General features: G+C 39.5%; 3 protein-coding genes and 1 long non-coding RNA gene across 7 annotated transcripts in view; 1 reads left to right on the forward strand and 3 right to left on the reverse strand.

Annotated features, from left to right (window-relative positions):
* LOC110829631 (uncharacterized) overlaps window positions 1–666 on the reverse strand; it is a 229,096-nt gene extending 228,430 nt beyond the window's left edge. The window contains exon 1 of the long non-coding RNA XR_015534622.1: window positions 26–666. This is a non-coding gene — a long non-coding RNA (uncharacterized LOC110829631). The remainder of the gene's footprint in view (window positions 1–25) is intronic.
* Window positions 667–1,656: 990 nt separating this feature from the next.
* Window positions 1,657–13,080, reverse strand: LOC110829627 (bifunctional purine biosynthesis protein ATIC). 2 transcript variants are annotated; one of them, XM_022063549.2, is made up of 11 exons: window positions 12,875–13,080; window positions 12,483–12,543; window positions 11,767–11,970; window positions 10,995–11,150; window positions 9,760–9,892; window positions 8,230–8,405; window positions 7,296–7,456; window positions 5,344–5,721; window positions 4,691–4,857; window positions 4,235–4,499; window positions 1,657–3,730 (listed from the first exon to the last, which is right to left on the reverse strand). In XM_022063549.2, exons 2-11 carry the CDS (start codon window positions 12,502–12,504, stop codon window positions 3,611–3,613), a joined length of 1,782 nt encoding a protein of 593 aa, XP_021919241.2. In that variant the 5' UTR covers window positions 12,505–12,543; window positions 12,875–13,080; the 3' UTR covers window positions 1,657–3,610. The 2 variants fall into 2 exon arrangements, with proteins under 2 accessions (XP_021919241.2, XP_087202920.1); XM_087346794.1 differs by having other exon boundaries at window positions 12,483–12,563.
* Window positions 13,081–15,471: 2,391 nt separating this feature from the next.
* On the reverse strand, window positions 15,472–20,814 carry LOC110829624 (protein AAR2 homolog). Of its 3 annotated transcripts, none has more exons than XM_022063543.2 (6): window positions 20,610–20,814; window positions 20,089–20,314; window positions 19,733–19,848; window positions 19,101–19,220; window positions 18,261–18,564; window positions 15,472–17,127 (listed from the first exon to the last, which is right to left on the reverse strand). In XM_022063543.2, exons 1-6 carry the CDS (start codon window positions 20,614–20,616, stop codon window positions 16,722–16,724), a joined length of 1,179 nt encoding a protein of 392 aa, XP_021919235.1. In that variant the 5' UTR covers window positions 20,617–20,814; the 3' UTR covers window positions 15,472–16,721. The 3 variants fall into 3 exon arrangements, with proteins under 3 accessions (XP_021919235.1, XP_021919236.1, XP_021919237.1); XM_022063544.2 differs by having other exon boundaries at window positions 20,089–20,325; XM_022063545.2 differs by lacking the exon at window positions 20,610–20,814 and adding an exon at window positions 20,521–20,585.
* Window positions 20,815–21,125: 311 nt separating this feature from the next.
* LOC110829625 (uncharacterized) lies at window positions 21,126–27,165 on the forward strand. The gene is made up of 5 exons (XM_022063546.2): window positions 21,126–21,330; window positions 22,492–22,734; window positions 24,607–24,715; window positions 25,480–25,700; window positions 26,236–27,165. Exons 1-5 carry the CDS (start codon window positions 21,250–21,252, stop codon window positions 27,106–27,108), a joined length of 1,527 nt encoding a protein of 508 aa, XP_021919238.2. The 5' UTR covers window positions 21,126–21,249; the 3' UTR covers window positions 27,109–27,165.
* The last annotated feature ends 563 nt before the right edge of the window (window positions 27,166–27,728 follow it).

A 27,728-nucleotide genomic window follows, 5' to 3' on the forward strand; every position in this document is an offset into this window, starting at 1 on the left:
ATGATTTGCGTTTAATCTGACTTACCGGCTCACAATGTCCATCGTCGTGAATTCACACATTTCGTCCGTGGTTATCAGTTGACCCTTGCAGTCCACTCACTGTTATACGTAAACATAGACTCAACTTCGACGTCCATAACCTCATTTGCAATCCTCAGTTTTCCAGTCGCCGGGAGCGATACGCTGAACGTCTCGTTATTATTGTCTTGAGTGTAATCAAAGAAACTCTGTCTACATTTCTCCAGGAAAAGTTTCGTTTCATCCTATTCTAGATTAACTTTACACGATATAAGCCCGGATGGTACGGAAGGAATCACAGACGCTGAAATCTTAACAAATCACCAAAAACTAAAAACACCGTATTCCAGGTCACTTCTGATTTCGTCATAAATCATAATCTGCGTTGTGCTTCTGTTAAGGAGCCATGGAATGAAAACAAATCCTATTCTAGCCACGACTATGTAATATATACAGAGTTATTCACGGGGAGATAATTTTCCAAAGAAAATTTCTTTTCTTTTTTAATTCGCCACCCTTTCCGAATTACGATGATGTTTTGTTTGTTGTTTATTTTTTGGTGTCGCTTTGTGTTATCGTGATCACTACAAGAAAATGGCCGATTTAAGTCACCGACGACACAGTCAAAAACTTCATCTTCCATGATGCACAAGTAACAACATATTTGCAACAAATGTTACACAATTAAAATCAAGAGAAATGTGCAACATCAAAAGCCATCATGCAAGCAAGCAGTTGATATTTGTCTAACAGCTTAGGAGGTCATGCAGCAGCTTTGCCCCACAACCCTACACTGTATTATGTCTCTCTAAAGTGTGCCTGCACAAATAGAAGGGTCGAGTTAAGCCATGACTAGTTGGCAAACAGCGACTTCTTGGCTGGAGCCGCTGTAGATTTATGTTCTAGCGTTTGGAGTACCACAATCACAAAAGTATGTCTTCCAATTTTTTCGTTTTTCAACGTTAGCCAGACCGATATGGCTAACATGAACACTGTGCACCTGTATAAATCACTTTCTGTAACGGATGCTTTAACAGATGGGCAGGACACATTAAACAGTCAGAAAAAGCATATAAGAAAATAATTATCTTACTTACTATTGGAATCTTTGGCTGCCTGGGATGACCAGCTAATCACAAAATGTCTCCAGTGGCGAACCTAGATATTTTCCAATGTTATCCATCCATTAAGGTACAGGGGATGTGTGGCAAGCCAACTGCAGTATCTGTAAGGATGGTAAAGTCAGATGACAACAGAGGAAGGCAAGGAGGCGGGCAATGTGACGGGAAGGACGTAATGAACATGTTTATTGAGGAAATTTGGAAAACTGTAGCCGGGATATCTCGTGTCGGTCACAGTTAATATGCAGAGTTATCGAAAGGTCACGCAACCCATATTACAACATTTACTGGTGGATGAAATTCAATACAAATCAAATGGATTAATAATAATAAACACAATATTGCTGTGTCAAACCGGGCATTCTTGTTGCTGAAATGATCACTGCACTTAAATGAATTTGTCGGTTTCTTGGGCGGACAGGACAACCGGAAATGAAATGGGTTTGTTCCAAGGATGACAGGAACGGAACAATTTTAGAGCCTGGACCGCAGAGGATATTACAGCGAAAGTCGGCAATTAAATTGAAAGCTGCAATGTTTATTTGATTAACAACGTGGCACAAGGGAAGAACAAATTTCAGAAGTGAGTCCGGTCATCACAAATCAGTGCAAAAAAGACCAACACACCACCATCTTTCATGTTGTAACAAAATATTATTCATATACAAATCTCTCTTACAAAAATACAATATAAAAGAAATGGTACAAAAATACTCTTGTAATCCCTACGAAGACGCAACTGGAATGCAGATATATCTATAACAATCACGTACTCCATATACTGGAACGTGTGTGAGATGCCGTTCCACCCCTACAACCGAGTATAACAAGACTTCAACGCAAAACACCAAGTTTTACGATGTGCTACACTTTTTTAATGTGGTTCTGAACCATTCCAATATCTCGCTTGATTACACCTTTACTTCACCAACGTAAATGGAATTTTAGGCACTCGGCAGAAATTAATATTCTCGACGCTACAAATGGGTTGCACTATTCACCCTATCATGGAAAATGGGTCACAATGAAGTCCATTTTTACAAATGCACAGCACAATGCATGCCAGTCTACTTCACTTTATTGTAACAATTTAACTGGGGTGACCAGCTAGTAAACATTTTGTTATGTCTAAATATCTCTGACAATCGTGTGTCTTCATAAACATGATTATTATCTAAGTAGGATTTCGTTAGCTTCAGGAAGTCACATTGTGAGGTTTCTACCGAAACGCTGAAGTCAGACACTTTCAAAATACCACAAGAATTTGACATTACTATTACTGAATTCAAGGCTATATAGTAGTTACAGGCGGGTTCAAAAGTTCAACCATCAGCAGCTTTCAATTTTTTTTAATATTACAAAGACAAACTAATTAATTTTCAGAAATTTGTGATTTTATTAAGAACGATATGCAGCTACCTTCTTTCTCAAATTTGAAACACTGATCAGACTTCAAAACAGTTAAAACATGTTGGTAAAAGGTCAGTTTAAGTTAGGATGATAAGTGCGGAAAAGCGACGATGGACCGTGTTGACAGATGACAGTCAAAAGTTGCCATCATTTGTAATCTTCAGGGGGGCATGGAACTCTCCCAAAACCCAAATTTCTATCAGGAATTATTGTAAGAGTTCAAGATAGAATGAAGTGCACGTCATTGCCAACGGTGCGGGAATGGATCCTTGCATCATGGCGCTCAGTTCACACATAAATTGTGGAGAAAAGTTTCAAACTTACTGGAATTTCCAATTAAATGAGATTGAGGATTTAATGAACAATGATACTGACAACAAAAGTGTGACTAATTAGAATGATGATTATAGTGACAGTGAATGAGTAACTGCAGAATCTGTTCATAAGTGCCGAAAGGGACACATCACGATGGGCCGACTGACTGACCACCAGTCGTACTGTGATTTGGACTTCCTTTTCTCGTTACCTTATGACAGAAACATTGCCAGCTTCTGACATGTCAGATTTAAAAAATAAAAATTATGGTCGACAATGTCCAGAAATAATAATCATGTTTATGAAGATGTTTTGTTGTCTTGAACACGAACTTCCTGTGATATGCACATGAATGTTGAACCTCATGACTTAATTTTGATCAGAGCAATAATGAATTATCTTTGAGCACGCACGCTTAAGAACGCAAGGACATATCAAATATAAATTATTCTCAACTATTACTTAAGTCTGCATAGTCAAACAGCCGGTATTTTAAACACAAGCGGTTTTGAAATTTTTGGAACACGTTTCTGATGATTATTGCAAATAAGATCCCAGAAAGTATTTTTGGCTTTAGCACACTTCTCCTTAAATCTTTCTGTAATTCAATGATTAATTCCAGTAAGTGTGTATGAACATATGAATTATATGTAATGAGATTACAAAATTATGTAAAAATTGTATAAAAGCACATTTCAGATCACAACAGATTTTACCTCTTATAGCTTACTGTCAGTCCCCCAAGCTCAGTGGTGGAACAGACGAAGATTAGTGTGGACCAAAGTGATGCCATAATCATCACAAGCTCTAATCACATCATCATCGTTTGTTGAACCGGACGGACTTGCGATGTACTCGACACCACTCTGAAACATCAAGTTTAACTTTACCGAACGAGAACTAAGGCTGCCAGCTAGACTTTAAATTTGGGGTTTAATGGTTTAGATATATGCAAGTGTGACACTGCCAGATGTACCACGCGGCCACCTCGTTCACCCGACATAATCCCGCTGGAATTTTTTCTTTGGGGTTATGTTAAGGATCTTGTGTACCGAACATAGGTTCCCAACATCGACGAAATGAAGCGAAGGATTGTGGAAGCCATTGCAACCATTAATGCAGAGATTCTTCAGCAAACATGGTGGGAAATCGAGTACCGGCTTGATGTGCTACGTGGAACTAAGGGTGCACATGTATAGGTGTACTGACTTATGTACATATAACTTTGAGAGACGCTGTTTAACAAGCAACAAACCCCATTCAGTTATCTTGAATCATTAATTTGTTATCAAGTCTTGAAGTTGTAAAAGTTTTTTATGGACACCCTGTATATCCCTCCATTTCTATAAATGCTTTTAACCACCACTCACCTGTCTGGCACGATCAACATTGTCCCTGAAAGGAAAGAAGGCGTCAGATCCTAGTGCCACTCCTGACAACTTGCCACTCCACTCTGCACGGTCCTTGTCCGTCAACAGTTTGGGAACTGTCTCGTACATGGCTGCCCATGTTTTTTCATCCATGTCCTTTCCAACAGTTCCATTCACATAATTATCAATGGCATTTGAGATCTCAGCACGTTTCACACCCTTCTTGAACTTCATGCTGATCACGTTAGGGTGCTGTCGCAACCACCTATAAGGCAATGCTGACGTCACAAACGGGAAATACTGAATAAGACAATTATACACCAACCAGTAACAACATTTTGGGAAAAAGTATGCCACCGAAGATTTTTTTATGTATTCCACTTAAAAATGCTTTGATGACATGTAACAAGATAATAATATATGAGGTACAACTACGGTGATTCACATACTACTCACCAGTTGTCAGCCTTGTCACCAGCGAGACGAGTGCAATGGATACGAGACTGCTGACCGGCACCGATACCGATTACTTGACCGTCTCTTGCGTAGCACACGGAGTTGCTCTGTGTATACTTTAGTGCGATGGTTGCAACTATCAGGTCCCTCACAGCTCCCTCTGGCAGCTAAACCAACAGATAAAACACAAATATAAAACTTTGATTCACGTAATGAAAATACAAGAATATCGAAAGAAATGGCACGATCATGCAGAGAGGATGCCTCCTGAATGCCTTATGTTGCAAACATATTTCTACCAACCTACTAGAAGCAGGACACTGAACATCCAAAATAGGAGATGGGGACAACAGACTCAATCCTTGAATGGGAAAAAGGAGGAGGAGAATATCGCTCTAAAAAATTAAGCTCTGAAAATTCCATTCCACCTGTCTGATGTTAATTTATTTCCCAAGTTATCTGCACTTTTCTTTTGTGAAAATAAAAGTGATATATTTCACTATCCAACTAAATGATCTAAAGTTTCAACACCAATTACAAAAACTAGTTACAGTCCACGACTGTAATCTTGAGACCATGTTTCGCACCCATACAAAACAACAGGCAAAATTATTGTTTTGTATTAAGCAACTAAAATTTATCAACATTCATACCTCCTTCTTCTGTGAGACAGTGTTACTGAAGAGCTGTTTGTTGATTACAGCGTTGTTGCGCTGCTGTTGCAATGTGAGCCCAAAGAGAACCTTCTGCTCAACCGGACGAGGCTCATACGAAGGATCTATCTGTAACACGCAGTATGCGCCACCCTTTTTCTTCTTGAGCAGCTCCAAGGCTTCCGGTACGTAGGCCGGCGCAATTATTCCATCTGAAACCTCACGGGAGATAATGCGGGCAGTGGCAACATCACAGGGATCAGACAGTGCAACGAAGTCTCCAAATGAGGACATTCTGTCTGCTCCACGTGCACGAGCATATGCCACAGCCAAAGGAGTTAGCTGCCCCAACAGATCATCCACCATGCATACCTTGGCCTGAAAACAATATAAGGCATATATTCTATTGCGACTCTCGTTTTTGTTTCCTGTACACGCTACGTTTTATTTATTCCCTGTATTTTTCTACAGACACCCACTCTCGTGGCCTTTGAGTTTACTGGCCTCCTCTGTCCCATAAAATGCAAGGAATCCACTTCCAAAGTTCAGGATCTCATGACAGATTATAAGGTATTCCTTCTATCCTTACACTTTTTGAAGTTTTTAAGTAACCGGCAATTTAATTTGGCCATAATTTCATCTCACAATTTTTTTCTCTCTCCCACAATTGAAAACGATGAACTGGCAGGGATGTGGGAGGGAGCAGTCACAGTCTATTTTAACACAGTATCATTTGTCTACAGTAACATTTTCCAACTAGTAGACAGATGCTTACATTATGCTAGGCCAGACGTTCTAGTTAGCATTATATTATATTTGACCATACTGGGGACACTGGGTTCGACCCATTCTTCAAGTGCCTGAGCACTGCGGGTCCCAACTTTATCGTTGGCTCGATCTATAGACATTCGGTAGGACTCCTTGGACGAGGGATCAGCCCGTCGCAAGGCCTCTACCTATACACAGGACAGCACAACACAGAAAAACGCGGACAAACATCCATGGCTTGAGTGGGATTCGAACCCACGGTCCCAGCGACCAGGCGGCAGAAGGCCCACGCCTCAGACCACGTGGCCACTGCGGACCCCATATTTGACCATGGCTGGTCAAATTACTGCTTCAAAATCAGATGTTTCTTCATTTTCTGTTGTCTTGTAGCCTCCGGAGTTAGACACAAGCACGCGCACACACTCTCTCTTTCAAGAAGCAGACTAGTTAAACGGCCAATTTCGGATAGTGTATAACGAGGTTTGTTGTGTGTGTATTTACCTAACTGAAAATATGCCCAGAAACAAATTTTTTGGTCATTTTTTAATGAATTTAATTTCCAAGAACATCTGAATGGGGAGGCCAAGGGAATCAATGACAATGGGAACTAAAACCCATCCTCTTTCGACCTTTGAAATCGGCAACTGAAGGTGTTCATCATTTAGCATCACTGATCGCATGTGAAGTTTAACACATTCCTGTGAAGGTCATGTGCATCTTCCAGTGTTAGTAATTCCGTAATTCTGGCTGGCACTCCCTTGAAGTGGAAGTACAAACATTGATAACACGATCTTATGAGGTCAAAATGCATTTGGCACTAAGTGTTTTTCAGTGTAAACAGTTTTGTTTGTACGCATGATTTTATATATTTTAGATAAATATTCAACACTGAAGAGTATGCAAGGTTTTAAGATTATTGCCAACATAGATAAATCAGTTTTTAAAAGTACTCCATAATATTAAATAATTATATGAAAAACGGAACGATTATTCTAAAAACATTCGCTCTTTGTGCCTGATGTATTTTTTAGATTACATTTATTAGGTTACAAGTAATTTTGTAGTTCATACAGAAATGGAAAATATAGTTGATATTACTATTTTTCAAATTTAATTTTTAGGAGAGCGAGTTTTCATCCTGTCTGTGATACCTCCATGCCCTTTCTCACCACACAATGACTTGCCTGTTCAGGACTGAGGGGCACAGCTACAGCTGCTCCTGCGGGGCTCACGTGTTTGAAAGACGTTGCTGCCGGCAGGCCCAGCGCATCCTTCAGCTCCTTCACTAGCTGCCACCCATTCAAAGCATCACACAAGTTGATGAACCCAGGAGCACCATTCACAACTGGAAATATTTAATTAAACTCCCTCTGAGCAAAAAGAATCAAATGGGTGGCGCATGTAGAACACATGGCACAGATGAGAAATGAATGAAAAATTTTATTTGATAACACAAAGAGAAATGGATCTTAAAAAACTGGATTCATACGGCTCAGGATAGAGACCTGCGGCACTTGCTATTATTGCAACAAACTTTCAGGTTAAAAGGCAAGGAATTTCTCGACTAGCTGAATGACTGTTTGCTTCTCTAAAATCCCTCTGTCCAATGTTTAAATTGTTCGTCAGGCTCCCACAACACCAGTTTCATCAATGTCTCTGGCATATTATGTACACTAAGAGGTCATTTCTGCTCGATCTATAGACATTCGGTAGGACTCCTTGGACGAGGGATCGGCCCGTCACAAGGCCTCTACCTGTACACAGGACAGCACAACACAGAAAGACGCGGACAAACATCGATGACTTGAGTGGGATTCGAACCCACGGACCAAGGGGCACAAGGCCCACGCCTCAGACCGTGCAGCCACTGTGGACCCCCGGATCAACACTACCTCAGTAAAATCAGTCATGGTCTGTTACGGGCATTACATAACAGAATCCTCCCATCTTTTCAGTGGTTTGCCTAAACATCTCTTTCCTTTTGGGTGGTATCATAAAATCATTTTTGGTATCCTGCCCAAAATCATTCTTTGTAGAAGAACAAAAGAATAATTTTTGTAAATTAAAACAACAAGGTATAATCTGAGGCTTGTCGTGGTAACACTCGCACGGACGCACCTTTGAGAGGAAGTTGAGCTAGGGTCGTGAAGATTTGAGCTGGTTTCTGGTGTGGGTTCGTGCCATAGCGGAGAGTTAGCTGTGATACTCCGGCACTATACTGCTTGCGGAAGTAGTCGGATATTGCCAGGTCATAATGAGAAGTATGAGTGAATACCTTAAGGGCAAGACGCTGCCTGCAATATCAGAAACAAAAATTAGTATAAACAAGTCATGAAATGAAGACGGTTGTCTTCTGGGTTGTAGCACCATGTAGTCTGGTAGAAATTTACCAACATTTACGAGGTCCTTCCTGCCTTCATCATCAGGGGAATGAGACGCGTTGCCCTGACGACGGAGGCACTATAACCGAGAAGACAGCCGTCTTTTGACTCACCATTGTAAAAATTTCAAATCCTACCAAGTCAGGAAATGTTAGCTCTGTGTAACAATTCTGACATGATTGCCAGATGGCACTGGCCATGTTGAGTTATCTGGAGCGAAAGATTTTTGCATGGGTAGGTTCTGTCTGGCCGGGTGATGATATCATCGCAGAGGATTTACGATGTAGTTGCATAACTGGCCAGGGAATGTAACCAAGGAAACCTGGGCATTCTCCATCCAGACACTTCTGTGCACAGATTTGATTACCTCGTAATACAGTAAAACCCCTCAAGTTGGAAACCCCTATATCCTGCACACCCCTTTATACTGGACACTTTTAATTGGAACCGGTGAATATCCTATAATTTTACATGTCCACGATACCCTATATCTTGGACACCCGTTTTGTTGTAAGTTGGACAGGTTCATGCACTTAGCTTCGATGCTTTTCAGGGAAACTTTTTCAGTTACATATTTTGTTATTTTGAATTTCTGACTGATGAATGCCTCCTCTCTGGAGGATTATCTTATGGACATTGAACCCATCATTGGAATGCATTGCAAGTGTTTAACTATTCTCTTGCTGAGCCCTTAACTGGACTACAGTTTTGCAGAAGACACAGTTTAAAACTCTGTCAGTTCCGTGCTTGCATTTGAATTCAGACTGTGTTAACACAAATGGAATTTTTCTTTTTGCGACGGGGAAGCGAAAATTGGTGGAATTAACTTTAGAAAATGTTATTGAGGCTGGGGTGTAATGTGCAATGCATGGGAGTGAGCTTCAAAAGATTATTATTAATACTATTGTCATTAATTATTAATTCAAGTAAGCCTACAGTAATTAGTGTATGTAAGTAAATAGATTATATTATCAGTGGACCGCAATCTGATTTTTCTCTTTCCCTCTATCTTGGACACCTCTGTAACTTTGACACATTTTCATGGAACCCCAAGTGTCCAACTTAGAGAGGTTTTACTGTACTGCACATTACCTGCACACGCCATCTTCATTCAGAATGAGTCTGTGATTGTCAATATTGTTAATAAATATCTGTTCCGTTATCTTCTTATGAAACCATAAAGAACTGACTGCCCTACATATTCTAATAACTGCAATGAACATTGTCTCTCAATTACCTGTAACTTTTATACACGCAGTGTGTTTACCTTGTAGCCAATGAGGTGTCTCCATCTGCCGAGGTCTGCAGCTCCTTCGCCACGAGGTCATAATCTGAAGGGTCACAGAGTACTGTGACTCGGCCATGGTTTTTAGCTGCAGCCCTCAGAAGTGTCACGCCACCTGCACACATCATCAGTCACCCTAGTAACAGTTCAGAGCTTCCCTCAGGAACACGCACTCTGTACGTGAGAGTCGGAACTTAAGATATCACGGATTGTAAGATGCGGTTTGCAGCGATCATTGCCCTGATGGTGGAGGCAGCGAGCACCTCTAAAACATCAGTGAACTTCTACAAAACTACATTGTGGAACATCCCACTGCTGCGAGAACCTAAAATCTCACCTAGAAATTTGTCTCCACAGTTACCTGGTACTTACGGACAAAGACAATTTTTGTGAATTTTGACGTTCTCTGTCTCGTGGGATGCAACACCATGTAATCTGGTAGGTATGAACCTACGTTTCAGAGGAACTCTGAATATCTACCAGACTACATTTCAGAAAACAGTCATCCTACTAGAACCATAACACCCTTCCAAATTTGATTCCGGCTTTAACAAAGAGGTCTCATAAGTCTTCTTCTCTGGTTTCATCCCTATTCAATCCAGAATTGAATTAAAATTCAGTGCCATCAGAATTAAAAGAGATAAGCAGACCATATCCTTCACAAGAGAGTAAAATTATTTACATACGAGTGTGACATTTTTAGCGGCATTCTGAACATAGTAAATTCCATTCTCTTATGTAAATTACAAAGTCCCCCACTTAATGGTACCTGCACCTTGTCGTGGTGGTGGGGCTTGAGTACCTCAGTGACCCCAAGAGCTACTGGTAGGGCCTCCCTAGCCAGATTGGCCGAGGGGGAGAGGTCAGACTAAGACAGGTACCCTGGTCCTCCAGGTTGGGGGTTGGTCGCAAGGCTAACGACCTTGCACCGTAAAACGGAAGATGTTTCGAAACCTCGATCAAAGCCTCAAACAGACGGACCTAACAGAGGACCGAACGGAAAAGGAGAATTGAGGAGGCCGTGGACCGAATACGGACCGGAGAGCCATAGAAGAAGAAGAAGAAGAAGAAAACATTACAAAGTCAAACATGTGTGCCTTTGGTACAACACAGGCATTTTCCTACCAGGTGACAAAAATCCTGCATAGATATTATGGGCTAAAGAAGGTACAGTTACACGGACACCGATGGCATCCACGACCAACATGTCTACACACCAATATCAATGTTCTCCACAGCATCATCAACGGTAATTCCTGGTTTGGCAACTGTGTCCACAAATGGGTACAGGTTGCACACAACAATTCGAAACATGCTGTAGTTCATCTTGGCCAAGTCATTCTGATCACTTTCGATGAGTCGAGCCAGGATGCCTGAAACACAACATAATTTGTTATTTCACTTTCTGCACTGAACGTCACGGTTAATACCCCTGCTTCATATTCGGGAGGTCCCAGGTTCAAATCTTGGCCCAGAGACCACATATCCTGACTGACGCTTTCGTAGTTTTTCTCCCGCCTGGCAAATCACTGGATAGTACTTTGAAATTAGGCCACGACCGCTTTCTTCCACATACTTTTCAATTCATTATATATTATCGTCCTCTTATTCGACACTGTATAGTCTGAGCTACTGAAAAGGGGTTGTTAAATAAACAAATAAATTCACTTTCTGCAGTGCTGATTATGACAAATAATTTCTTTTGTGTAATATGAAAGAGAACCTTGTGAGTAAATAAAATATTCATGAGTAAAACAAGATTCTGTAAACAGAAAGAACACTTTTTAATCAAGTAATAAAGTCCACCATTAAACCATATCTCTCTTTAAATTATAAGGCAACTTGACTATTTTTGGTTTGTGATCTTTTGGAATTAACAAGCACCAGTCTATTTTGTACCACCTAAAAATAGGAAATACTTTTTGGAAACAACACATTCCCTAGAAACTAGATTCTTACCAATCCACTCCTGTAGATGAATGCACTCACCTGCATGCACAGCTGGGTGCAGTGTCTTGACTCTTCCTCCGAGCAATTCTGGAGCACCTGTGATTTCAGCAACATCTTTTACAGAAATCTTTGCATCCCTGAGGGCCTTAGCAGTTCCACCTGATGCCACCAGAGTAAGTCCAAGTCCTTGAAGCTTCTCAGCAAAAGGCAAGAGACCTGCCTTATCTGATACACTCAGCAATGCTAGGGAAAATTTCAAAACCTCAAAAGTTTGTTGTATGATCCTTTATTGTTATTTTATACACTGCATTAAACTGTCAAGTTATAAAATGACATTTTCTATGACTGCCATAAATGATAAAGAGGGGCTGATGTAGGAAGAATCCAAGCTTGAGAAATTGTTCTCGCAATCTTTACTTCCCACTGCACTTATATCCACAACAATCTCATGCAACTTGACTTTATTTATATTCAGCAAACTCAAAATCATCAGAGGTTTTTTATTTTTAGGATACTACACATTATAGAACAAAAATGGAGATACAAAGGTATGAGTTTCCTTCTTTTTTTTAACACAATCTTATGGTAATGGGCAAAACTTTGGCAGGTGGTCCAGGCAGTCGTGCCGGCCAATATATATATATAGGCCTACTGTATTTAGACCAAGATTTCTATAACTAATTATAACATGTCGCCAAAATAAATTCTGATTGAAGAAATCACACGTGGCATTAATTAAAACTACAATTACTTACCCAAATTACCACCAGCTGCCATTTTCAGATCAAGAACAGAGTGCTTGCAGAAATTGGTCCTCTGAAATATAAAATAAGCGACTAGGACCAAAATAAATATACATATTCATGAAGATTTCTGTCTTCTGGGTTATTGCGCTGTGTAGTCTGGTCGATGTTAACCAACGTTTCAGAGGTCATACTGCCTCCGTCATCAGGGCGATGAATATGACGGAGGCAGTAGGACCTCTGAAACGTTGGTTAACATCGACCAGACTACACAGCGCAATAACCCAGAAGACAGAAATCTTCATATTCACCGCTGTGAGAACCTCAAGTCTTACATACATATTCATGTTTCATATAAGTCAAACAAATCGAAATAAATTTAATACCGGCAACACTTGACTAACCTTCTTTTATCCACAGCAGAGTCAATATTTCTGGCAGACAATTAATACTTCGTCGTTCAACAAACTCATTACTGACGTAATCACGTCTATGCTCTCGGTCCCTCACACTTTTAACGCATGAGATTTCAGGGTCACAGGTCAAAAGATCATCTCCAAGAGCTCTGACGCTATTGTATGTACAGATAATGGGAGGATATCAATTGTAAGCGCTGCGATACACGAAGAGTCAAATTGATCGATAACAATCGATTCGGAAACATCGGCATTCGTTACTAATAGGAAATTAAAATTATTATGGCAATTACTCGCTAATATCGTGCTAAATATTAATGAAATTCGTAATCAGTTATCAATAATCATGAGATTTAGTCATTGCCCTTTCTACTGAGCCGAGTAGACAGTCTGTGACTGACTGCTAGCTGGACGATCAGGGTTCGATCCCCGACCGGTTCTGGGGTGTACCCAGCCTCCTGCCCAATCTATACCGTGGGTACCTTCCCCGGCCGTTTAATTCAGCCGCAATTAAAGTTGTATCAAACCCCATATACATTCAGTGCATTGTAAACTGACATCAATTTGTAGACTGTGGTATTTCACTTTTACTTATTTTGGTGGAATGACCATATATGATAAATACCATCACACATCTCATTTTCAGGGCACCATGTGTGACATTATTTGGGATGATTCAGTGTGCCTCATTTTTATGATGTGATGTGGCAGGCACTTTTACAGCCTGGCATATCTTTAACACTTTTTAGTACACAGTTCCTTCTGATAATTTTGTAATGTTGCCTCAGTGCCACTGTAGGACACTTCACAGTCAAGCACATGTGTGTGTGTGCAATCTTAAGTTGTCACCAGGGTCAATTGCAGCCTGACATAATCCATCACCTTTACACACATAGTACTTATATGCATGTACTAATAACACTCAATCTGTATGAAGAGAGATTAGTAAAATTGCATCTCTTAAATTTGACTTTAGTCTGAATTTGACACCATCTTTATAAAGAAGTCTATATTAACTAGAACCAAAAACCATATAGAAAAATGTTGCATTTAATAACACAATACTACATGTTACGTAGATTACTGTTATGGAATATGTTTCTTATTCAGCATCTCTCAAATATTACTGCAGACTTCTACAAAAAGTTTAATCTTCATGGGCAATGCGTTCACAAACCATATATTTTCATATTTTCAACAGAAAGTTAAATACTTTGAGTAACTTCATTCATATCCACAGGTCAGAGATCTGAGAAGTATCTGTACTGTAATTTCTATCAACATATGAAAACATGTCATGATAGGTCACTCAGCTTGTAGGAGAACTACTTGTTTTAATCTTCATGGGTCATAAGGATTGCTTATTATCCAACTGGCAGTACTCACAAATTATTGGCTCCATGCCAGACAGTTAAAATATGGCTAGAAAACAACTCAAACGTGATGAAACCAAATTAAATACCATAAACAGGGCAATGAAATTTCTCACACATCTCATGATCCAATTTCTTGTTGTGCTGGCCTATAAAGGAGTTCATGTATGGAGGTCTTGGCTTGATACATCACAACATTTTGCAAATCGTTTGGTGTGGTTTGCACATGGTTGATCTATCTTGCCTAAGACGTACATAAACTGCAAACATTGCTGTCAGAACACAATGCAATATTGGGAACTGATGTCATTATTTAAACACTATTAGAACAGTGAGAAGTGAGATCACTGATGGCTCACAACAGTGACCTCAGACATCACAAGAATGAACTTGGACACCACTGTTGCATTAGCGATTAATTTTGAAATTGATATAAATCCACAGTTCCCGTGAGCCATGGTTATCAATGAAGCATACTCCTCGTGTCACTTCCCTTTGAACATCTCTGGAATTTCAATGTTCTCCAAAGAACATATCTTTCCATCTTGCTGCAATGTGGAGTTATCAGAACTATTAGTTTAAAGAATTCTGTTAACGAAGAATGATTTGTTAGTGCATGAGGAATATATATACATACACTCACGCGCGCACACACACAGAGTGGGTCAGATGTTCCTGAATTAAATTTTGGACAAAAACAAACCATAAACAGGACAGAAGATGGCTGTCTTCTTGGTTGTAGCACCGTATATTCTGGTCGAAGTTTACCATTTCAGAGGTCCTTGCTGCTTCCATCATCAGGGCAACTCTGAAGACAGCCATTATCATACTCATTGCAATGAAAACCTCAAATCCTAAATGAACAGGACATTGTTTTTTTTATCAGCTGCACAGCTGAAAGACAGACTCTATATGGCTGCCTACCTACCAAAATCACACATTTTTTGCAATGCATTATTTTTTTTAATTTTTTCAAGGAAATTTGGCCCACCTGTTCAGGCTCACAGCGAAAGTGGTTGTCACCATTATTTCAGAAGAACTTACTGCCTCTGATCATATTCAGAGATAAAGATGGAGGCAATGTATCCTCTCCCAGGTCGCAATCCACATTCTCATTGTTCTGAAAATCTCTTACAAATTTAATTACATGTTGAAATTTCACCACAAATTTCACAGCCTTTTATGTTCATGTATAGCCTTTGGTGACTGGCATTCAAAGGGTTGAAATAAAATTTATTCAGCTTTAGAATCTATAAATATAAGTAATATTTTACAAGTGTGCATTTATCATGCATCCCAAGACACTGCCAGACGCAATCAAAAGGTGCCTTTGTTTTTTGATACAAATATTATCATAACTGTTATAATCAACCATATAACTGAAGCACAGTCTTTCCCAAATGTCATTATTAAAATTTATGCACGTCTTATACAAGGGTCTACAAAAATGGTCTGTCAAAGAAATATCACTATGTCAGGAAACCCCTGTACAAGATTAAGTGGTAACAGAGTATATCTTATGTTTTTATTTAAACTCTTCTTGTATTCATTAAATTAATCTTCATATCAAGCCGATGTTGTTTCCTTGACTGAACGGTGTCCATGAAGTCACATTTGCATGGCTGAAAGTTCACATCACAGACAAAACAGACAGCAGTAACAGAGAACATAAACGTAAAATTTGTTGTCTAGATGGACTGTAAACCTAATGATGTATACACTGCGTCTGTTAAGCCGTGTATTGACTGCACGCGGGGCAATGTCCGTTGCTTTGCCTCGCAAAGTCGATACCATGTTGCCGCGCTTGGCAGAACGAACAATGCCGCGCTGTTCATGGACTATTTTCAAGAGAAACAAGGCTTGCAATGTACATATTAATTTTGCCACTAGATTTCAACTCTCACAATGTCACAGCTTCTCCTGACATCTACTTGCTATATTCTACACATTTCCTCATTAAGAAACTGTTAAATTTACATAATGCTTCATAATTAATAACATATATAAAACATACATTTCATAATGTACCTAATGTTTGAACAGCATGTAGAATTATGGATTAATTTAACAGAAATGAGTGTCAAATACATGTAAATTGTCTGACTGTTTCTGTTTACATATATTTCTGTTTGTCATCAGCAACTTCATGTATCAGACAGGCTTTAATATGTTAAGGGGTTGTATAATGAAAGAATGAATCGACAAAATTAAAATTTAAAAATTCATTAATGAGATTAGAACACCTTGAGATTATCAAAACGGAGCAGTATAAAGATTATAATTAAAGTTGTAAGTCTACTTAATATTGCTAACATTTTTGGCATATCTATTTACATGAGTTACGAGCAATCAGAATTCCAAATATGCAAAGAATAAGTAAAAACTCTGTATTCTGGTACTGATTACGCCTTTCCAGCCTTGTTAGCACTTATGAAGAGCGAGAGTAGCACAAAGTCCCAGACCTAGGTCTTCACAACAACAGGAGCCTCATCATCCTCCTCCTGTTCCAAGCCTGTGAAATCCCACATGAACTTGGCAGTGAGTCTGTCCTGAAATCGCTTTGCTTTAGACTTAAGTCTGCCATCCACAATCTCATTAAGTTGTAGTGTTCTGAACAGAGAGCGCAGGCTGTGGTACACAAAGTTATTGCTTGCCACTATGTCCACCAGAAAGTCCTCCGGTATCTCAACCAACTGAGCTTCCAATGCTGACAGAAACTCGTCATACACTTCCCTCCGTTTAGATACAGCATCATCACATGAACAGAGAAGACCTACAAGTCGCTTCCAGTGCTCAAATGCTTCCAGACTCTGCCCGACAAGAAAACACACAAACGCAAACTGCAGCTCTCCCACTATGTCAACTGGTCTGGAAGAAAAGAAACACGTGGCTTTCAAGAAAATTTGTTGAAAATTTTACTTCAGTTTGGTGATGGTTTCGTGTTATAGCAAGTTAGTCTTGCGCCACCTCAGAGACATCAGAGTACCCATATTCAGAGTGAAGTGACTGACAACAGATGTAGACACACACATCCAGTAACCAGAATATAAGCATTCTCCACCATCCCCCATTACACTGAAAAATAACTCTCGTCAGCTATTTTGACCTGGAGATAGCCACCAATTTCTCCACATCATCCCATGACAGTAATATCATCACCCACAAATACAAATAAAAATTTATAACAACACATGATTTAATATAATAGAGCTTAATTCTGTGAGCTGCTTTTATCAGTATTATGCAGCATATGATTGCTTCCTATTGTGGCATGGGACACCACATTCTACTCAGCGTTCACTTACTGCTTGATTTTCTACATAGTGAAATGTCAACATAAGGAATTGTTAAATTAAATTAAATCCGTGGCGTAACAGCTCCAGAGAGCCAAAGCCGACTAGCTTGACTGCTGGCCTCACGTTCACATGCCTAAGCAGAGGTGAACGATCGTCCAATCAGATATAGGGTGACGTGTGGTCAGCACGACGAACCCCCAGCCATTGCTAGTTTTCTTGACCAGATTACGCTACTCATTGTAGCTCCCCAATTTCCTCATGATGCTGGGTTGGCACCGGTCCCATACACTGGTCGAAAGCTCATGAGAAAATTTCTTCTCCCCCGAGACTCGAACCGGCGCGCATTCCGTATCGCCGGTCCGAAGCAAGATGCCTCAGACCACGCGGCTACTGCGCGGGACACATAAGGAATTGTTACTCAATGAAAATTTCAAACTTGAAAAATATTTCTTATTCTCCATCCAGTATTCTACATGAACACAGCAAAATTCAGTCTTGAAATGAAGGTTTCGATTAATTAAACAGCCCCACAATGCACATTTGTAATCAGTGTAATGCCATGGTAGTTTCAATGTATATAATAAAGAAATTTCAATAACTTGTCACACCAAAATTTCATGTCATGTTCTTTGGTAATTAAAGTGTAAAGTGTATTTTATTGTTGTTCATGTCCACCAACTTTATTATACTTTACCGACAACACACCTTGCGTATTTGGCTACCATAGTCTCTAAAACATAGGTTGAATCCAACGAGTGGTGTGTTATCTCTGCTGGTGTAGACCCTTCTGGAAAATTTCTCTCAGGAAATTCTATGAACCTCAACTCAGTTCCTGGGGCTGGTTTCAACTGTGGCAGAAGGTGTTCTTCTCGTTCCTCCTCTGTGATCGGGCGACTCCTACGTTTCTGTGCTGGTGCATCACCGCTTGAGGGCTTGTAGTCGCAGGATATCAGTTCCAGTGCAGATCGGATCTGACCAGACTGAGGAATTATTCTGGAAACAAGATTGTCTGCAAAAGAAATAACAAACCCTCCAACCCTAAAACAATGCAAAGATATAACACTAACGTTCATTCAGGACCTACGCAGTTCAAATCACAATGCCTCATTGCATACTGTCATAACACCTCAACAAAAAGAAAAGGAACACCACCTGCTTTCCTATCATTAAATTATCCACGAATACTATCCTATGTAGTAATTTTAAAACTCAAAGAGGTAGGTAGTATGAAATAAGAGACACTTCACACAAGCACCATGGTCTACATGCTACTTGTTCTGCTTTCAGATCATTAATGATGTCGTATTGACCACTATTATACTGTTGCATGAGATCAGAGGATGATCACGTATAAAGAACTATAAACTCGAGGCTTACTCCAAGATACCGTAACGCATTTCCATTGAATAATCACAGCAGATGTACCAGCTGCCATTTGAAGCCAGTACCTCTCAGATGCAGGTGAGACTAGTTACTGTTTGAGCTAACCTGTTAGGCAAAAGTGGTGGAACAGGGACTATTTACTATTAGACACACCACACACACCTGTAACCTTACTCGTTAGGTCCTTCCATCTCTTCCAAACATCGAACGGATAAGGGCCCAAGAACCGATCTAAGTTCAACAGATCTTCTCTGATCCTGGATAATTCTTCAAAACTCACTTCTAGAAAACACAGAAGGCAATGTGAAGCAAATTAATTCTCCAAAAGTAAAACCAGCAAATTTAAAACTGCCAATACTATAGTCCATAACTTGACACATTCCAGAGACAAACAACCCACCTCCCATCCTCAAAGTCTCACTTCTTGCAGATTATCTTAATGGTATCTTTTCAATGCGTTCTCATTCTTCCACATGACCACTAGCCAACCAGTTACCTCACACCACGTTCTGGCTTTAAGAGCTGCATCCTACCCTAAAATCCTTCTGCTCTGGTAATAATAATATTCTCCCTCTCATAATCATGTAAAAGTGGTCAGAGTGTGAAGCTGACCATTCATTTCTGCCATCACATCATAATACTTTGGCATACAGACACCTATACCATTTGGTTTTATATTCCTAGCAAAAAGGATTTAATTCTTCCTAAAAGAAAACGTGTGTTAAAAATATACAAAGACTACTGGCTCATTTACAACAGTGCACTGCTGCCAACAGGAATTAACATTTCTTCACCTGCACTGCTAATATCTTCAATTGCAGAGTCCCATTTCTTCACCAAAAATTCTGATTTCTTGAAGTTGTGTACGAAACCAATCCGGGGTGCTGTATCTCCCTCACTATCCACTGCACTGATAATGGCAAAAAAACAATGCTGATAAACAGGCTTGCACAAATTCCAGGCACCTAGAAGTTTCTGCATATTATTCTGACAAATTTATAAATTTTTTTCCGAATTTGGAGAACCCATAATACAATCTTAATTATCACAGTTGGGTTACCAAGTAGTCTAAAATGCCAACGGCAATGAAAGGTCGCCAGAGAATAAGACACGAAACAAAATTTCAAACTTCACACAGAAATACACTTACTTGTAATATACGTAATGAAAGCCTGGTGGTATCATTTTCACGCCTCTGAACTTCTCTCCGGTATTCCATGATTTCATATCAATTCCAAATTCAGTTCCTCGCGGCACATCCAGGAATACGAGAGTTGCCCCTTCAAGTACTAACCGGCGGGCTAGATTTTGATCAATTTCCAAACTGCCACTCATTGGAGAACTGGATATGATCAAGAATGCTGCACAGATTGCTCCTGAATACAAACTATATTAAATTAAATCTCATATACAGAAAATCAGCATCACATTCATTAAATGTTACTACGTAGAAATCTTATAATGCACTGCTTTCGAATTATCGGGAATCCTTATCCAATGGGGAGGCATCTAACAGTGATCGAGAATTACTGTGAAGTAACTGTTTAAGTTCATTAATTATGACATCAATTAGACACCATGCCTTGGACAATAATATACAAAAACGGATGGCAACGATATCCACTACAAAACACCTCAAACAACACCAATGACAAACAATATTCTACTAACCATACATAACACTAATACCACAGAATAACAAGCGGAAGTATCAAGCAGGAGTCTGAGTTCAGGGTCCCATCGTCCTGATGATGGACGCTGCAGAAACATCTGAAAGATTGGTAAACTCGTATCTGACTACATGACACAACCCAGAAGACTTCCATAAAATCCTAAACACTTTACCAGAATTTAAAATACTTCACTTTCTTGCTTTCAACTGCATTAGTCAATGTATGGAAAACAGAATAGCTTTAATTTCTTGGGCATTCAAAACAACAATTGTAGTACTCCTTGTGTTTATTTTATTTTTTCAAACCATAAGTGATTCTGCTTCATTTATAGGACCTGAAAATTATCCAGTAAAATCGAAACATTTTATAATAATCATATATATAATAATCAATAATAGTTTTTCTTTATTAAAAAGTATTGGTTGGTCGTTGGTATTCCCAGACCTAATTTTTATCTGTGATATATGTACGTGTTGTTATTTTCTGTGGTACGGGCAAACGCGGCTTATGACCAAACACCATATAACACATACCTATTTATTATCTATGGTTAAATCGTAGACCATGTGGTGAGTGGCTGTATGTGTGAGTTTGTTTCTTGCTTTCTGTGAAGATTAAGAATATTTATATCAGGCCAAATGGCAGATAGTATTTCCCTCGACAGATCATCACAGTCGACTTTCACGAAAGCCGTAAAAAATATTAAAACTCTGATTAAGGCAAGTGTATTATAATGGGGAGTCGGGAAGTTTCAGTAATGAATTGGAATAGAAAATAATTTATTTACATTCCATAGATCCTTCGTAGGCCCAAGTCAAGGATGTAGAACGTGCCACAGCACAAATACAATGTTTGTTTCTAATATAAATATAAATTACGTAGTTATGACAGTAATTTACAGTTCACTACAGTATTACTGCAAAAATAAATGCAGTATAAATCATGCCCACTATTTCTTACACGTATTTATAATAGCATAGAACATTCAGTTGATGTAAATTCTTGTATGAAGTAGAAGGAGTGATAAGAAATATTCTTTTAATACTGTCATAAACGTATTTATATCGTGATTCAGACGTTTTATAGCGGGGTGAGATTATTGAATAGCTTAATTCAGCATTTTAGTGGACAGCAGAAAAGTAATATACATCTGCAAGAAAATCATTGAAATAATTGCAGGCCCTGAAAGGGGTTCTTCTTTCAGGGATTTATTTAAGAATTTTAATATTCCACTAGCCAGAAAATTATTCTCCCATTATTGTTTGTAGTGAACAACAAATGAAATGTTTAAACAAACTCATATTTCCACAATGTAAGTACAAGATACATATATGACCTTCGTATGCTGAATGCTAACCTCAGTAAATAACAAAAAGGAATTTACTGTACTGAAATTTATTCAATAATTTTTCCATCTACTATAAAAAGTCTAAATAATTATATAAAACATTTATGCCAGTACTAAAACAGTATCTCCTATCTCACTCCTACTCCATTGAAGATTGTATCTTAACCTGAAATTCTCAGCTATTATAAATACTTGTAAGTAATAATGATGACGGTTTTTTGTGTAATTATTTTTGCTGTAATACTGTAGTAAAGTATAAATACCTGTCACAGATGTGTATTTACAATTGTATTGCAGATGAATGTTGTATTTGAGCTATGACCTGTTCTGTGTCCTTGGCTTAGGCCTATGAAGGATATGTGGAATGTAAAACTGTTTTATTCTAAATGAATTCTTTTCTATTCTGTTGTAAGAAATACATTATTTCATACTTGAAATTTCTTTAAAATCCGCCCTCTGTAATTTACAACTATGTTATTGAAGTGTAAACTATGTCTTAAATCACTATGACCATTCCCTTTCAACTCTTTAGAAGAATGAGTTAAAAATCCGGGACCAGTGTGACAGTGATGCCACTACTGCTGCAGGGAAGAAAGCTGTTTTGGGAAAGAAAAAATCTGCTGATCAAAAAGATAGTAAGTCTACATGGCAGAATAATGGGAAAGGAGTCGTATACCTTGGCCACATTCCTAAAGGCTTTTACGAGGAAGAAATGCACTCATACTTCAGCCAGTTTGGCAGAGTTACTCGACTGAACTTGGTCAGGAGCAAAAAGGTACATTATATATAGTGTTTTTGTACATGGTACTAATTTTTTAATATAGTACCTAAAGTCATAATGCATTCTCAATGAATGTTTTCATTTACTGCATGGTTTCTTATTGCTCACCACTCGCTCTGTAACTAGTCAGTCACTGAATGTTGACTTTACTAATTCCCCTGCAGACGTAGTGTAGTATTTTACAGTGTTTTGGCAATCATCTGTTGGTATTAGTCACATGATTCTGTTTGTCTTACAGCAATAAAATAAAAATAAAAATTCTTAGAACTTGTGGCTTATTGTGTCTGTAAGCATGTTCATCTTCTTTCTGTGTTTAATGATTCCTTGTGGAGTTTATGAATTCATCTACAATAAAACTTACATTGGTATTAGCATTGGTCAATCTGCATTGCTTATTTCTGCTTCATTTGTGTCAAAAACTGTAAAGTGGATGCAAAGCATCAAATGGGGCTGGTCGTTGTGTCGGAAGAATGGCAGAGGAGCTGAGGATCTGTGTATTAATCACATGTTTTGCATGTTCACTGCCACTGGATTTGAAATGGAACGCTGCCCTTGGAGTTTAGCTTCCGCAAGATGATTTTTCTTGAAATATAATGAATACAAGTCACTGGACTCAAATCTATATCTCCTGTGGTATCCATATATTCCATATGGAATTTTAGGTGTTAACGACAGTGAAAATTCAGATTGTGGTCTGGGTTGTAACAATATCTTGTAGGTGGCAGCTGTAGTAGTTCTTTGGTTTATGGTTATTAAATGAACATATCAGAAGCGCTGTTTACATTCAGCCACACTTACAGGACCTCCTTGATCTTGTTTCTTTATTCAGAGTTCATTACAGCATTGCCAACTTCATAATATGAACTTATATCATATTATCCTACTGCTACAATATGTCAACCCAGAAGGCCACAGTGTGTAATATATATATTTTCTGTTTAGAATGTTTTTTTGTGTCAACACACCATTGTTTATTACAGATGCCATTTTATGAACTCGTTGAAGATATGCTGTGTTTTCACTTTTATATTTTTTAATCATGAACTTGCGGTTGGTTTAAAGTGAAGATTGACACAATATTTGTATCCAAACGCCTTCTTAATATGCTCTTAGAATTTTGCTGTGTTTTATACTACCTAACAAAGAAATATGCAGTTAAATGATAAATGAGTTTGGGCATTTGTGACCATGATTTTTAATGAATATGTCTGTTTCTGAATTAGGGTATCATAACTGACACAAACAGTTCCCTGTACTGATGTAAACTGCCATGTAATTGAAAGGAATTCATTAATTGGTGCAGGACTTTGACATTTCCTTGTGACATTTATTCTTCTGGCAGTTGTGAAATGTCATTAGATGATAGTTTTACTTATTTGAGTTATTGACAGTACAGGTTTTTACACATGCTTTATAAAAATCTGTACTGTTTAGGTACAGATGTCTTATGACAAGTTTGCATATATTTTGAAATAATGAATTTCGTTACTGGGTTTTCTGACTTTGTCCATCATCTGTTATTCCAAACAGAACACATCATAAACTGAGTCTATTTCTGTTCTCAGATTAGGTGAGAGGAGCCCAAACACAGAGTAGTAATAGTAATTGTAATATACTTGTCCTATTACCAGAGCTGATTTGTAACCCAGTATATCAAATAGTTCGTATGGCCACTGATGGATGGCAGCACGAGTAGTTCATATTTCCAGCAAAAGATGGCAGCACGATCTCTTTCACAGCCAGAAAGACAATGTGCACAAAAGATTGTTTTGGTAGTCTGCTGGTAACAGGCTGTGCTGTTTGTCATGGTAAATAGTGGAATTCTAGAAAACTCTAATGTGACTGTGTTTTTAATTCCTCTGGCAGAATGGGAAACCTAAGGGATATGCCTTCATAGAGTTCCTGTACTCTGAAGTGGCGCAGGTGGTGGCTGAGACGATGAACAATTATCTCATGTGTGGCAGACTTCTTAAAGGTATGATTGCTGCCCTCATGGTAAAAACAGAATTTGTTAGGAAGTAGTAAAATTGAGGTTATGAGCGTTGGCACCATTTTTTGTGATATTAAGTTTCTATAATAATGTGGAAATTGTAATAAATGTAGCAGAATTAAAGTATTGGGGCACGTGTGTGAAGATTCTTTAGCTTTCTTAAATAATCATCTCTGAAGTTACAGAATTTGTGAAGATGGCCGTCTTCTGGGCTGTTGCACCGCGTAGTCTGGTAGAAGTTTACCGGCTTCTGAAACGTCAGTAAATTTCTACCAGACTGCACAGCGTAACAATTCAGAAGACGGCCATCTTCAGAGTCACTGCTGTGAAAACCACGGGCCACGAGGCTTTGAATACAAGAATGATCCATGTAGTTGTTCACCTTTTAAACCTTCTGGAATCTTTAAACCTTGCTGTGAGGTTCAGAATTTGTTTTCCTTTACAGTGGAACCTCGATATACCGCGCCTCGTTATACCGCGGACTCGGATGTACCACGGCTGTAATCACGTGCCTCAATACGATTACATATGTTTTATGTTAGATAAATGTAAATTTCACATATACCGCAGGTAGCTTATGACGTGGTTACCGAAGGTGTCCCTTGAAACCCGCGTTATGTCGAGGTTCCACTGTATTTCGTTATCCAATGTGTTTGTGTGTATGAAGCATTTCTGGTCTTGTGACATTCTGCAATTTCCTGCAAATGGTATAGATGTGCCAGAACCTGAATTTAACGTTGTGCTTGCAGCCGAGTACGTCAGTGGGGAACGTACATACCGAGGAATGTTTCGATGCTCTAAAATTCGTCCTGAGAACTGTCCAGGGAGAAATACCCAGAAGAGGTGGATCCAGAAAACTAACAAGAAGCTAACACCGGAAGAGGAGGCAGCATCGGTGGTTCATGAAATCAAGCGCTTCACCAAACTGAAGAAAAAGTTGGAAAAGAGTGGCATTCAGTTGGACTGCCAGGTAAACAGCATTGCGCTTTGTAGTCAGTCGGTTTGTCCTTTGTTTTTGTGTCATCGTCTCACGAGAACCGCTTACCATTTCATGAAGACGCAGTGTGAACTGTGTAAAATGTAAAGGTGCCTGACTTTGTGATGTTGGGATGGGAATTACGTACATGTAGGTCTTTGTCCGTTTGTTATATATAACATTCACGAACTTCCCCTTTTACATTAAGTTTTAAATTCAGAAATGCTTTTCAGGTTTGTAGGAACCCCAAGTTGTTCCGCACTGTATCTAACATGTTAGGTCAAGAACCATCTATGTCCTCGTCCTCAAGGTACCGAACTTCGGTACTCGGACGACGAATATGAAGATGGTTCTCGTAACGCTGGTGGTTTCTCCGTTCAACCACCTTACACAGCTGGTACCTAGAGAAGAATTCATTGGACTGAAGATCATTTTGTCAACTTATTCCACATTTCTTTCGCCGTGATCGTTCTCGTCAGTGTTCCGTTACGTTAGGAGATGGAGGAGTATGAGTTGTTTTCTGTTCTAGATTGAGAGCAGTTCATTGACACCGCTGAATAATAAGATTTCCAAGACAGGACGACATCCCATTCTTTTGATTGATGAAAGCGACGCAGAGATTGATTTCAAGCCGCAACCCAACGTCATCAGGGTACTGAAACGCGAATCCGCAGCGTCCGTGCCATCCCCAGGCGCAGAGAAGGTAAAGGTTGAATCAGAGAAGGGCGTCTCAGAAGCAAAGCCTCGTCGGAAGCGCGGCGGCACCTCGGCTATGAAATCCAGATCTTCATTGAAGTCCTTACTTTCTCCCAATGGAAAAGTGAAAGCTGAAACAGAAAAGAATGTTTCCAAGAATAATCTGCAACCCAATGTCACTTCAGTAAAGAAAGAGAAGTCTTTCACATCATCGCTTTCTCCAGATGTAAAGAAAGAGAAGGCCGGGAGACGTGCGGATGTTTCCGACACAAAATCTCAATTTGCTGGCAGCGAGGGAGTGGAATCCAGATCTTTTTCAACGTCCACTCCTTCTTCCAGTGGGAAGAAAGTGAAAGCAGAGAAAGATGCTTTCAAAACTCATCTACAGCCGAATTTCACGTCGTTGAAGAAACGGAGATCCTTCTCAATGTCTCCTCTTTCCCGAAATATGAAAAAGGCGAAGGTTGAAAAAGAGAGAGGCGTTTCAAGCACTGAGTTCACTGTCACAGAGATAGCGGAACACAGACCTCTGTCGACGTCCGCGCTCTGCCCCGGCGTAGAGAAAGTGAAGGCCGAAGCAGACTCAAAGTCTGAACCCGGCGTGACTGGGGTAGTGAAACGCAAAGTTTTGCCAGCATTTACAGTTTCCTGCAGTGCCAAGAAGGTGAAGGCTAAAGGAGGGCGCTTAAGGAGAACCAGGCCTTGAATGACGACCCATGAGATTGTGCAGCGACGCGATGACAGAATAAATATTTTTAAGGTTGCCGTGTCTTTGTTTTCTTTAAAACCTAACGTGTTGCAGGCACTGATTTTCGGTGTCGGTGAACATATCACAGCAAAATCCTGATGTAATGAGTACAGTCAATGACAAGTCTGCTTCTCGGTGTTTTATTTTATTTACTTTCTAATTCATTCTCAAAGTAAAATAAGTAAAGTGAAGCTGTCCCAGAGGTGCTTGGGTGGGGGGGGGGGATGAGCTATCGGGCTCCATACTCGCTGATGATCGAAGCACGTGTTTAGCTTGTTCCACCTCGAGGACCAAAGACTTCTGGATCTGTCTTAAATCTCTGGGATTGTCTTTCGGTGATAAGGCAGGGGTCGCCGAGTGCGAGGCCATCCTTCCACGGAGTCCTACAACCAATTTTCACTGCCCCATAATTTATTCATAGTTCGAACAGACCATTGAAGCCAGAGCGCGGTTGCACCCTTCCTGGGTCCTTGAACGACTGAACACCCCGGTAGACATGTGGCACTCCGACGCTCTGCCCCACGCAGTTTCTGCGGGGAACGTGTACAACTGCCGGTTTATATTCGTGTTTTTATGAA

Source organism: Zootermopsis nevadensis, unplaced genomic scaffold (assembly GCF_977971745.1).
Source record: "Zootermopsis nevadensis isolate Lab colony 2312 unplaced genomic scaffold, Znev_1.0 Znev_ptg000010l, whole genome shotgun sequence".
NCBI lineage: Eukaryota > Metazoa > Arthropoda > Insecta > Blattodea > Termopsidae > Zootermopsis > Zootermopsis nevadensis.

Bases quoted from the DNA above. Each gene is read 5' to 3' on its own strand.
- LOC110829624 (XM_022063543.2), bottom strand. The intron at 19,221-19,732 runs GTGAAGAAATGT...TGTGTTTTCTAG, and splicing joins TGAAGATATTAGCAGTGCAG to AAGTGAGTTTTGAAGAATTA. The intron at 17,128-18,260 runs GTGTGTTGTCGG...CTTTTCTTCCAG, and splicing joins ATGGTAGCCAAATACGCAAG to ACCAGTTGACATAGTGGGAG.
- LOC110829625 (XM_022063546.2), top strand. From the start codon at position 21,250: ATGGCAGATAGTATTTCCCTCGACAGATCATCACAGTCGACTTTCACG. The intron at 21,331-22,491 runs GCAAGTGTATTA...TCAACTCTTTAG, and splicing joins ATATTAAAACTCTGATTAAG to AAGAATGAGTTAAAAATCCG. The intron at 24,716-25,479 runs GTATGATTGCTG...TTGTGCTTGCAG, and splicing joins GTGTGGCAGACTTCTTAAAG to CCGAGTACGTCAGTGGGGAA.
- LOC110829627 (XM_022063549.2), bottom strand. From the start codon at position 12,504: ATGGCAGCTGGTGGTAATTTGG. The intron at 11,151-11,766 runs GTGAGTGCATTC...GTTGTGTTTCAG, and splicing joins GCACCCAGCTGTGCATGCAG to GCATCCTGGCTCGACTCATC. The intron at 7,457-8,229 runs GTGCGTCCGTGC...AAATATTTCCAG, and splicing joins AGCTCAACTTCCTCTCAAAG to TTGTGAATGGTGCTCCTGGG.